The 13468-nt window shown below is 34.9% G+C and overlaps 1 protein-coding gene across 3 annotated transcripts in view; it reads right to left on the bottom strand.

Annotated features, from left to right (window-relative positions):
• Positions 1-13468, bottom strand: part of ASCC3 (activating signal cointegrator 1 complex subunit 3) — a 268045-nt gene that overhangs the window by 145964 nt on the left and 108613 nt on the right. For all 3 annotated transcript variants that reach the window (XM_082047295.1, XM_082047293.1, XM_082047294.1), the window contains 2 exons: positions 7897-8073; positions 4766-4837 (listed from right to left, as the gene is read on the bottom strand). In XM_082047295.1, the coding sequence (XP_081903421.1) occupies positions 4766-4837; positions 7897-8073 (249 nt within the window). The remainder of the gene's footprint in view (positions 1-4765; positions 4838-7896; positions 8074-13468) is intronic.

Here is a 13468-nt window from a genome sequence, read left to right as displayed (position 1 = left end):
GAAGACAGGAGACTGCCAAAGGCATTTCAAGTTGAAAATTGTAATAAACTGCCAAAATGGCAAATCAGCAAAGGGCATTATTGGGTAAGGAACCAGGATGGCAACTTAGATACCTGTGGCTGAAGATGAGTAGCAGAGTATTGAAGGACACAAAAAAACCCCAAACCATACAGAAAAGGTGCGGAGATTAAATATAAGAGACCTGCTGAAATAACACCAAGGACAAAGAACACAGGACTTCTTTTGAAGGTTTAAGTAATATCAAAGAGAATCAGCTATGAGAAAAAAAATAAGAAAAGGTTGCAGAAACAGAAGAGATGTGTAGTCTGGGGAATGCAGCAAACACAAGAGAGTTTTCTGAGTGCAGTCTGAGGAAGTCTTCCTCTGAAAGCTTTCGAAGAACTTCAGTACCTCCCCTTCTGATTCATAATGCAGGAAATTAACAAGACCCCAAGAAAAATTATGCAGTTTCAGGTTTTAATTTTTTTTTTCCTTAAATGAAGACATAATGTTCAGAGCACAAAAAGAAAAAAAAAAAAGAAACAGAAAAGAGTAAGGTTCTGAGAAATTCATAACAGTAAAAGTATTTAAGAGGTGATGGGGACAGTGAGAGAAACATGTGATCATCTCTTGGTAACCAAGGTAATGGGATAAAATGGTGAAAGGTCAGCAACAGCAGGTGATATAATGGATGTGATCCTATACAACAGTGAGGGTCAGTTAAAAAGAGCTAATTCCCTAGGATATGAAGTTAAGCAAGTGAACCTTGGCAAAGAGAAACAGCTCTATATTTTTTACACAAAGGAATTTAACATAAAGTTAAAATTTGCATGTGATACATTTCATAGGAAAAAAAAGCCTTAAAATACTAAGTTATTTCCCCAAACTCCTAAAAATACTATGTTATTTCTCAAAACATAACATGAAGCGGATGTTTTCCCCCTCATACTTTCTGAAGATACAGACAGTATGTCATGCATTGTCCTAAACTGGCTAGTAATGCAATGTTTCAATTTATTACAGAAATGATGTTGATATGCATGGTCTTCAGCCAGTGTCTTCGCTGGTTTTACATGGTTCTCTAGAGGCTACTTCATAAATGTACTGCCCTCTCCCCAGAACTCATCTTCATTAGATGCCCTTCTCACGGGGCTGTAAAATGTGAAGAAGGTTTTCCAGTTCTGTGGCTGAATTAATACTGTTAATTCACATGGCCCAATACTGGTGACTGCCTGACAAGAGACAGCTGTAATCACTTTGAAGGAATGATAATTTTCTATGACTGAGCCTTCACCCACTCTTCAAGGGAACAGTATCTCAGAAAATAAATGCTGGCAAAAATACTCTGCCTGCAACTGAGCAGGGATTCACATTCTTGGACAAACAGTGTGTAATTTCAGGTGCAAAAACAAATATTCACCAGCTAATATTGAGCACAGAAGGATAGTCCCAGGAAAGCGGACATAACAGAACTAGAGGTTCTCACTTAAAGCAGTCTTAAGAGGATCTGACAGAGAAACCCCCTAATGAAGATCTACATTGTTAGTGATCCTACAAAAGGAGCACGCTGACTTCAAAAGCACCTGGACACCTTTGGGATATTTTCTGATCTTATTTCTTGATTGATGATAAAAAGTTTCTATAACAAAACCCCTGGAAAACTCAGTAGGGCAAGTCATCTATCATTATATCTTTCCTCAAGTTAAACAAGAGCAGAATTGTGCTACAAGACAAATGTTATAGCTTCAGTTGCATTTGGTAATTCAAAGTGAAGCCTACAAATGAGATATCTCATTACTTTGAGCAGATGGATCAAAATTAAAGGCTGAATCACCAACTCTTAATTTCCCAGTAGCCAGGAAGAGCTTCAAGTCTTGCAGAGGACAACTGTTGAAAAATCAACATAAAAAGCTTCTCTCCATCTGTCAAAACACATGCCTGTAGAATACAACTACCTCCTACAAGCCCTAGTCTTAAAAAATGAAAACACACGTACATCTATTAAAACACATGAACATATACCTTCTGTCAAACATTACACTGTAACCTATAATATGACAGGGACACATCAGCAGGACTTCTGTAAGGGTAAATGGTAGAATTCTTAGAAATGAAGTGGTAGAATTATTTGAAAATGAGTTAACAGAGCAGTAGATAAACAATGTTGAATTTAATTTATTAAAATATTCCAAAGTCTCTGGTAAATAACCTTAAAAGAGACAACTCTGTGAATGTTTGATGGCCACAGGAAGGTGTCTGTCACATGCGCTGAATAGTTACAAAATTCCAAACATTTTTTGAATTCCACAGAGATACACAACTGCTCTGGAAATGTTGTCCTAAGTATTAAGGGGAAGGTGTGCACCCAGCTCTCTAAGAAGTATATTTAGCAATAACCACAGCTTTGCTAAAAAACAAACAAACTTTACACGCAGAAAATGTATTATAAATAAACACAAGTTTTGAGGATAACACAAGCTAAGAAAGGTAAGGGAGCACTATGGTAAAACACTACAACGAATATGGGCACAAGGTAATGGTCTTCTAAAATCTAAGAACACTGGAAGGAGGTGATAACTTTAGAAGATCAAAAGCTATTCTCAAAATTGTGTAAAGACACTAAAGAATTCCCTCCTAGTGTAATATTAATAATCTACATGACCTTTTTTTTCCCCCACTTATTAACATCTGCAGTTGGTGTAATGATTAGATCATTTATCATGGCATATTAAAAATCCCTGATTTTTCATATGTGGTACAATGCTACATACTATACTTAACTGTGTTATACAATGAGCTGACATGCTTGATTCAGCTTTGTCAGAGACTATATACCAGTGTTTTTGTATAGTTCATTTCAAGATATGAATGGTTGTTTCATAAGTATCAAGACCAGTAAGTTTTAAATACTCTGAGGAAAAGTCCAGCATAACTAGTTGATATTATCGATGTGTATGTAAGAGAGTTCCACAACACAGCAGAACAAACATTTTCAAGCAAAGAAAATTATTAACATTTGCAATCAATCGTATCAAATCAAGTAAAGCCTTCTGAAAGCAAATCAACGCTTATATAGCAAGGGAAACCACACTTCTGCCTTGTCTGGAAATGCAATCCTTATTTGGTTTGTAGTTTGAAATACAATTTTCAGAAACTGAGATCAGCAATAGTGTCAGCTGCTGAAACTCTAACCTTAAGCAGACTACAGTTCTTCACTTGGCCTCTTTCAGCTCTAGCTGCTGCCTTAAAACAAAACACTCGTGCACTCAGCTGCCAGTACAGGAACTAAAACTGTTCTCAAGGAAAGCTACAAAAACATCTCCTGTCAGAATTAAACAACTTACTGTACTTGAATTTTTCAAATAATATCATATATGTTTGTAGACAGTTTTTTCCTCAGAGTGAAGAAAAGAGAGTGGAAGAAAGTTGCAATAAATATGCTTGAACAGCATGCAACTTCCTGCTGGGAATCCAAGATATGTTACTCATTTAGACACCCCAATTTAAAGAATCTGCTACTTGTAGATTTATCTACAGCAAATGAAAATACACAAAATCATTACAAGAAATAAAAGATAAGCAACTATATGTACCCCAGTGTTAGGAATTTGTTAAGGCGTGTGCATAATGGACAACAAGGAGAAATGAAACTAAAGTTCTCTTGATACTGTCAACAAATTATGTTAACAGTCTTCACTCAGGAAAATATCTGCATTTCCATATGTAACTTAATGAAAGTCTTCTGAATGTAACAACAGTAACTGATATCAACAAGAGAAGACAAGTGGAAGGATGGTGTTAAATCAAGAGGACTAAGAAGCTGCTGCCGAAGTATTCCCCCCCTAGTCATAAACCAACTGTTCATCTTTCAAAAAATATCACTATCTGAATTTTACATGAAAAGGGGAAAATGTGCAATTTTTAGTGTGACTGTGGGGGAAACAGTTTCTCTCTTTTATATATAGGTTATTTAGTGAAAAGCCTCTTCAAGAACCATAGTGCACTAGCACTTGTTCATGCTCCGAACAGGTGCTGTATCTGCCACAACTGTCGTTACTCACACTGCTGTATGTGCAAAGTTCTAACAAAAATGCGACATTGTGTGGGGGTGATTCAGGAGCACAACAACAACAACAGAATGAGAAACTAGTCAAGCAAATGAGTTAAGCCCACAATCTTAGCGGCGGGGAATATCAGCCTTGAAAATTCACTGCAGAAACCTCTATTGTGAAGCAAAATGACGGATCACTCCTTTAAAAAGAAAACAAAACACAAACCCCAGGGTACTTCAAATGACAGATGCTGAGCCCTTGCGCACCATGTCTTGAACACTACATAATTCTCATCCCTCATCTCTTACAGGAGATGCTAAAATTTGAAAGTTATGGGAAAGGCTAAGAATAATAACTAAGCACCATATTTTTCTTTTTTTTTAATCATTAAATGTACCTAAGTGTAGGGTCTCCAAAGCACTAACCTACTTTGCTTCATCATTTTAAAGTGACATGAATATATATTAATTACTATAAGGGATCTACAAAGTAACAGGAATTTTCACCTTAGCTAGAAGCTAACATAATTTAGCCTGCTCAGATTTTCTTGCATGCTGTTTCTAATAAAGTGTTTTCAAGATTAGAGATGACCTTTTAAGCGACATATCTCAAAATAACAATAATTAAAAAAAAATTCTTAATACATCATTATGATGATCACAACTGTTTTCTTTATACGTGTTCTGAATGCAAACCAAAGCAAAAATAAATACCTGGTGTCCAGCCATTATTTGCTTCAGCACATTTTCATAACATACTTCATCCATATGATTGAGCTGCTGCACCTGAAAAACAAACACCATACTTCATATTCAAAGCATTTTTATCTTTATGTATTTTTTAATACATATCAAGAAATTGACAGTAATCCATGAAAGAAAAAGGTGATAATGCAATTAAATTTACAATATACTGATTCCCATTCCTAACAATATTGATTTGGTATTTGTGTACACAAATAGAACATGAAAATAAGTAGACTAAATATGAGTAAGTGCAGTGAATATAAAATGTATTACGTGACTGTTGTTTTTTTCATAAAGAGACCTAACCCAGTTCTATTCTAAAATGTATCTGTTTCATATTAAGGAATCTTACTTCTGCAGGATATTGTTGAAATATCCATTTAATACATCATCTTACCTAGCATTAAATCTTTCCAGTTGGTAATATAACAATGGTTTTTACACTGCAGATATACACAGCCAGAAAAACAGTGATTGTCAGCTTTTTTGCTCTAAAGAACAGAAGTGTCTTCACAGTTGGGTCATGCACAGGTAAGACTGGAAGCACTATGTACAGAGTTTCCAATTATGGATTAAAAAGTTTCAGGAAGGTTCCAAAATAAAGAGCTCATTTGAAATGAAAAGTATTCTTCAAAGTACTCTAAATATTTTTTTCTTTTTCTCTAATGCATCACAATATAAATAGCATGTATCTACTTGAATGAACTTCAGTGTTAAGCTTGTGACAAATCCAAATAAATAAATGAAGTTCAAAGTTGGAGCAATCACTCCATTCTTCATTTGTGCATTCATGTTCTATAACCATTTTTTTTTTTTGACACAAGGAAATGTTTTACAAGAGCAAAGCATGTAAAAACTTGCAAAATGGAAATTTAGTACTTGGAGTTATCTAGAATAGCTGAAAGTTGAAAAAACCTAGCTTTAAAACAGCTTTAGAGGGAAGAAAAGAACATTCATATCTGTAATCATACAAGTATAGCAATACAAAGATGAGAAAATACGGACGCGCGTGCAATAGAAAAGCAGCCAGTCAAATTATTCTGAAAAGGAGAGGTTAGCATTTTAATTAATTGTTTTTTCAAATAAGAACAAGTGAAAAATGATTATGGAGAACAGTCCAGGGACAGTGCACAAATACACATGTGGACATGTGTATTATTTTATATATACTGTATATATAATATATATACACATATACAAATGTAACTATGTATTTTTTGCATCTATACCTAAAAAGGAAAACATAAAGAAAAATAACTGACATTAAACAAAAATATCTGACATTGACAGATCTTTGACTGAAGAAGCCAAACTTGCTCTAAGAGTTCCAACGTACAGTGTTTTAAGAGCTTTGCTGGCTAACTTCTGTGCATAATAAACACACCATGCTGTCCTTGCCTTGGAAAGCTTGCCTACGGTGTGCACGTGCTAATCACTAATTGGCTTTTTTGGGAGGGGTTTTGGATGAAGCATGTCAGAAAGCTGTTGCAAAGCATCAATCTAAAGTAAGTACAAGCCTTCTATCTCCTTGCAACTCATCAGTGTGGATATGGACACAGCACTGATTGCACCTGCTGATGTTCTGCAAGAACCGCTGTTGACTCTGTGGGTTCTTACATCACTTTTCTCCTCTCATGTAGACCAGAAGGATGCTGATATTGGCAATAATTTGGCAGCTTTACTACTAGTATCATGTTGAATAGAATCCTTTTTCAAATCCTTTTTGTTTGTGAAAAGAAAATCTCCAGGCTGTGGTATTACCGAAACAAGTTAGCTGGGTACTCACACTCCAGAATAGCTGTTACCTCCTAATATCTCCTCATCTACTCATGTTTTTTTTAGAAAACTTAGTGGGGTTTTTTAATAATTTCAGATTTTATAGGATCATTTGTACATTTCTTTGATTTTGAAATCACAAATACATTCCAAAGTGAGTATGAAGAAATGGAGTCTTTCCTTTTTTTCTTATCATACAGTGGAAATAAACTAAATATTCAGATCAAGTATCAGGAAAAGATTAAAGAAAACCAACAGCAAATAATAGTGAAGATACTTGAAACAATTAATGAAGGTTAAAATATGCAAATCACTGTAAGTACCATATGGTAAACTATTCTTGTGTGTATAGACTTGAAATGACTCCCTGCAGTTATAAAATAAGTTTCTTTCCTGCATTGCAGATGGAATTAACTACTTAAATAACCTAATAAGAAAGACAATGCCCATTTTTACAAAAAAAGAAAAGAAATGGTCTTACTGATTAAGCTACAAAGTTAGCTTCTGATTGAACATATTTTGATTTCTATTAAATTAAATCACAGCAGATTAACATCTTCTAAAAGTTAAGCTATATTATATAAACTTTAATTATCAGCTAGTGAGATTCATAGGAAGTCTTATGGAAAAGTGTTTGTATTAATTCCTGTATTTAAAGAATAAATTACATGTCAAGTGGCACTGCACTTATGACATTTAGTAAGAACATTATACCTGACCATGGCCTTAATGCTTCCCAAAATGAGCAAGAGCACAAAGAGTAAAGAAACTTATTTAGAGACTACCTTAATGTGTTTTCAATCAAATATACACATATAGTTAATGGCTTAGCATGCTAAGGTTTTAATTGATAACATATCCAAGTAATATTAATGTAAGTCATGTTAATATATATATCTCTACTGATGTTCACTTTTATATATATATAAATGAATATTTTTCTTATAGCTTTCCACATGCATTCTTACAGCCCAACAAGCAACACCATAGTTCCTAGCAAAATTCAAAACTGAAATGAGAAAGGCAGAATAATCAGCTGCTGCAGCTGAGGGTGATGATTTCTCCTTCATCAAGCAAAACTTAGTACCAAGGGGAGGCAATGCAAAGCTAGATACCATTGTATTCAATTACAGCAAGGTCTATTTACAAGTATTGTGAACTGAGGAAATACGATTCTTAAAGCACCTTGCAATTATGTATATCTTTATAAAGAAGAAAATATGCTTCATGAACCATAATAACCCAGTACCCTCTACACATACATAAGTGAAGCATGATCAGAACAAACAGCAACCCTCTTTTTGGCATTCATGATTCTTTACCTTATTGGTTGTCTTAATCCCTATAAAGGTTTGCCCAAGTGGTACAGGTCGGAAACGGCCATCAAAGTAGAATAGTCCAATGAAGGGATTGACGTGCAGAAATGTAGCAACATCAAGATAATTGGGCAATGTAGCTGAAAGGCCCAAAATCCTAATCATACTTTGTGTAGATTCAACCTATGAAAAAACAGAAAACCTGTAAATGATCCAAGTGTTATAAGCCCAGAAATCAAGCAGAGTTTTAAAACATCCCTTATAAAACAGTAATGTGAAAGGAGCAGTTAATACTTTCTACAGAAGGTGAACAATAGATGTGAGTTAGTGATTATCCTGTATTGAAGAAACCAGAGCACTCTGCAATTCCATCAAGTTTTGCTTATTCGGTCTTTCTATTTTATTGTACTTTTGCCCTGCAAAAGGTGAGCAGTCATTAACTAACATGGAGGAACAGTAGCAGTAAAACTGGCTTTGTTAAGAAGGGATAGTCCAATTTATAGGCAAAGCTAAGACAGAGAATTTGGTATCATTTCTTCCTTAGTCCAAATCACACCACAATTCTGAACAGAAAGAAGAATGTAATTCATGTCATTCCTCAGTATTGGCTTTTGCTTAGGCCTTTCTGTAACTCTCTTAGACAATCTATTCTAGTTCTTTGTAACAGACTTTCTTCCTTTCTTCTTTTCTTTCTTCCCTAAATGTTTGCATTACATGCCTTCCCATTTGGTAAGGGATAAAAAGTGCTTTACAGTGAAATACTCTGTTCCATATAAAAGCCTACATATTATATATATTTCCAGGTAATTTTCAAAAAATGACCTGAATGAGGAAAGTATGCAAGAATTTCCCTATTTTCTTCTGGAATATTAAGAGCCGTGTAGGTTGACTCACATCTCTTGTACTAGCATAATTAGTGAGAAACAAAGTTCACAGTAAACTTCCTCAAAAGGCTTTTTGGGCACTATAACTGAAGCCATATACAAGGTTCTCAACTTGTCTCCAATGTGTGAATGTCTCATGATGAGTAAGGCTGGTAACTTCTACCGGGCTATGTCCTGTTCAAAACAATACTTCGAATACAGATTTTGAATCAGCCAGGTGTTTGAGTTAAAGTGAAAGGAAGTGTCACATAATTAAAAGAGACGAATTAAAAGTTTTCAAAAAAGATTATTAAAATGTATATAGAGAGTATTTTCAAGGAAGAGAGAATACACCATAATGTAACACAGACCTGGCAAGCAACAGGCCCACCAAAATACTAAACTGAATCGCAAAAGGAATGACCCCCACCACAAGTCCACAGACAGACTAAACCACCACATTGTTTGGTAATGGACAGGGCCTATGGCAAAAATTTGGACATTTAAACTGTGGATGAAACCATCTAAATGACAGAGAAAACCTGCTGATTGACTCTTCTGCACTCATAGAAAGAGAAGCTTTGCAAAGAAAAGCCCATATACTATAAAATCTTATATGTAAATGCAAACTTTGATATAACTGGGACAAATCATGAGAGATTTCATTTTCAAAAGTCTTCCATCTGCAGGGTACAAAAGCAGCATTCGCCTGTGAGTGTATAAAGAAGTAGTATCATTTCTTACACAACTTTCCATAGCTGGATTATTTGATGAACTAAGGGCTATAGTTAAACTCAATCACACAGTTTTGAGGTGTTTGACGTTTGGTTTGATTTTGGCTTGGTCTCCTGGAGCACCACCTCCTTCTGCTCCAACCTTGCTGTCTGCGGCGTTGTTTCTCACACGTTTTTCCTCACTCCTGTTTCTCTCTCAACTGCTGCACAGTGTTTAACCCTTTCTTAAATATGGTTTTACAGAGGCACCACCATATTTGGGTGCTGGGCTGAGCTGTGCCCTGTGGTAGGTGGGTTGGAAGCAGCTCGAACCAGCTGTGTCCAGCACAGGGCAGCCCCAGCCCCTACTCACAGAGACCCTGCAGCCTCTGCTGCCAGCGCCTGGGCACTTGCACTCACTACAAATGTTTAATTTACTTAAAGCTTATACGCCTTTTTTTAAAAAAAAAAAAAACAAAACCACTTGAATCTGTAAAAACACTAGCTGCTTGCCAATATATTTATCCCATACTTTGTTCACAATCATCTGATAATAGGTACAACAATCTGAAAGTGTAACTGAGCTCCAATCTGGAAAACGTTCTTTGAGTTTACTAAATTCAATAACAATTTATTTCAAATCACCTAAGAGCATGAAAGCAGTAGTTTGAAAATGTCCTCAGTTACATCTGAAGGTAGAAAAGCATTTCAAGTATTTAAACAATGAATAAGAGCCCTGCTTAATAACCACGGACGTATCAATTTACTTAGCAATTAACTGTAAGCTGTTTGTTAAGAGTTTTCTTTCAAAATATAAACAAGGCCTAGAGAACAGTTCTGGTTTATTGAGACTTGTACCCTTCAAAACCTTTGTTAAAAAAAGTCATTTAACTTCACTGATCTGGCAGTTGGCCCTGGAGTTAAGGAGCTGATTGAGAAACCAGAATTACAACTCCACATGAAAACTGCAGCAGAGAGTTAGCACAGACAAGTAACTAAAATGACTAATATGTATAGCACATTTTGAAACACAATATACTTTTGCACGTTCTACATTATACTTTGCATATATCTGTGCATATGTATATAGTGCCTACATATTTTTTTCAATTTATACATCTAAAATTTACAAGTTATTTGGATAATTAGTTTTCTATTTATGTCAAGCCACAAAAATCAAGTCAGAGTGCTATAAGAAATCACACAATTTCTTTAGCTCTATAGTAACATCTTGTTAGTCTTCATGATTAAATAAAGGCTGTTAAGACTCTAAACAATTCCATCAATTTATTTAACTTCTTTCAAAGCCATCCAAACAAATAAAACTTTATTTTTTACCATCTACTTTTTTATCCACTAAACACCACAAAATATCCATAATTAATACACATAAAAATAATCAAGAAGGAAAGAGAGATACATTTACCCTAAAAGACAAAATGTATAATAACAATTCTCCCAATTATTTTATGCTTGCATCAAATTCATATAAGGGTGGTCACAAAGAAAATTGAGAACCCCTTTTTACAAAGAGTCACATGGAAAAGATGAGGGGTAATGGGTACAAATTATTCCTGGGGAGATTCCGGCTGCACACAAGAAAGAAATTTTTCACAATGAGAACAATCAGCCATTGGACTATTGTCCCCAGGGAAGTGATGGATTCCCCAACACTGGACAGTTTTAAGATTCAGCTGGACAGGGTGCTGGGGCCATCTTGTCTAGACTATGGTTTTGCCAAGAAAAGTTCGATCCTTGTGGTCCCTTCCAGCCTGGTATTCTATGATTCAAACTGTGAATCTGCAAATCTTGAAAATGTGCAGAAGCCCTTTGTAAATATAGTCCATTAAAACATTAATAGTTTCCATGTGCTGCATCACTTCTCATTTGGTTCTTGAAGTCCCAATTAGAGATTATGCCTTCATCTACCAGCCACTATGAATACATAGTCTTTCCTGAAATTACAGTGAAAATTACTGAAAAGACATTTTGGATGACAAAATATTCTGTTTACATTGCCTATCACTGGCTGGTGGTATGAAGCTAAGTGTGTTTTCTTCACTACTGGCATACAATCTCTAACATTTTAATCTTCATATGTGTTTAATTATCTCAGTAAAAATATAAGCACCATTTGGCACTTACAAGACTGAACTGTCGCAGTATTTTCACATCATGTTCTTTGAAAGCTTTACTATATTTTATTGATTTGATGTTACACTGGAAGTAAGAAATAAAGTTGCCATAACTATACTTAATTGACATATCTAATTAGTGTATCTAATTCAGAAGCATTCATGATGGCATGTGGAGAATTGACAGCATGTTCACCATACACATTCACAGAACATGATTATCACACCATGAAATTCCATGTATAAAAAACAAAATAAACAGAAGATAGTTATCTGGTACCAATTTCCACACTCAAGCATCATCTGCGTTTACACTGTAAAGCATAAAGGATCAGGTATGGGAAGTGCCTCTCTGGATTGTAAATTGATCACAGCAGGATCATTTTCTTCCTAATAGGTTTTAAGATTTGCATATCATCTCATTACATTATAGCTGCCACTTGAGAGCATACAGAGTATGCATAGAGATAGTCTTTTATCTGACTTCTGAAGTTCTTCCTGAACTTTGTGATCCTGGCAGTCTTCCCATTTCCATGTATTAAAATATTACATTCACAGAATGAATTATAATCAAGTGGGAAAGCCTATTGTTCAACTCAAGCACAGAATTAAGTGAAGCAGACAAGTTTACATATTCAAATCTTTGAAGAGTTGTCCATTGGTTAGAAATTACTCTGCTATTCAGGTGACCCAGAATCACTTCAACGCACCCTCTACAGTCAAGTCTGTATGCCCTTCAGATGTACTCTAAAGATACACAGAAAATTAGGCACAAGCATTTCTTAGTTTTTAAGTCTAGATGTGCAAGAAGATGAATTCTTAACTTAGGTTTCCAAGTTCCCTGCTCAACAGTGCTAAGAATGAAGTACTGCATACAGGCATTCACATTAGTTACTACTTAGATACTGCCCTGCCCACAGAACAGCTCTAAGTCTCAGCCTCTCACAAAATCCATGTTTTCCCCTTTATCCAAAAAAAGGACAAAAAGAAAGGAAAATTCTTAGAACGTTAAAAAAAAAGAATTGCAGGTGTTTCAAAGTGACTGAGAAGGAAGTTTGTACAAATGTTTCACCTGTCTTTATTTATTGATATCTTCTTTATAGTCTAATAAAAGAATTAAGAAGTTGTCAATCAGTCCACATAGATGGTAATTTACTAGGTTTAGGAACAAACATGGAAAAACAGTAAAATCGCAAAATCAAAAGTACATAGTAAAAATGCAATTACTAATACTGTTTTGAAGATTCTACATAGGACATTATCTACAACTCAAACACTCTGCACAGAATGCATTTGTTACTAGGCAACCATCCAGTTAAGTAATTTCATAAATGAGTTTCACTCTGCTTCCAATGAACCCTGAAAATACTGTGATCTCAAGTCCTCCATTTAGAACATATTTAAAAATCTGGAGGTACTGAAAAAATGTAACCATGCAAAAAGCACTATTAGAAGCCATATTATTTTTCCTCAGCTAAATATTAAGTATGTAATCCTTTGCCTTAAGAAATGACATTTTGAATATAGTTATTAAGAGATTTCTATGCCCTGCACAGTGCCGTGTCAGTTTTTCTTGAATGACAGAATGCCTTTTCATGCTATGTTTACCATTTTGTTCCCAAACTAAGAAACAAAAAGAAATAGAAGCCCTTCTACAAATCAGTTTAACTGCTTTACCATATTGTGAAAGAATATAAAACCTATGACAGTCACTATTACCTTTTAAACTCCAGGGATATATCACAAAAATGGAAAAATGTTCACATATCAATAATAGAAAATGACATGCAGAATGATTTCCTGACATCACTTCCATGCAAAGTAATAGAAAACCTTCAGAAGATTAATACAAATATCTGATAGATAA

Source organism: Streptopelia decaocto (assembly GCF_964273445.1).
Source record: "Streptopelia decaocto genome assembly, chromosome: 3".
Lineage (NCBI taxonomy): Eukaryota > Metazoa > Chordata > Aves > Columbiformes > Columbidae > Streptopelia > Streptopelia decaocto.
The sequence above is the reverse complement of the archived record's forward strand: the minus strand, read 5'-3'. Positions and strand labels throughout refer to the sequence as shown.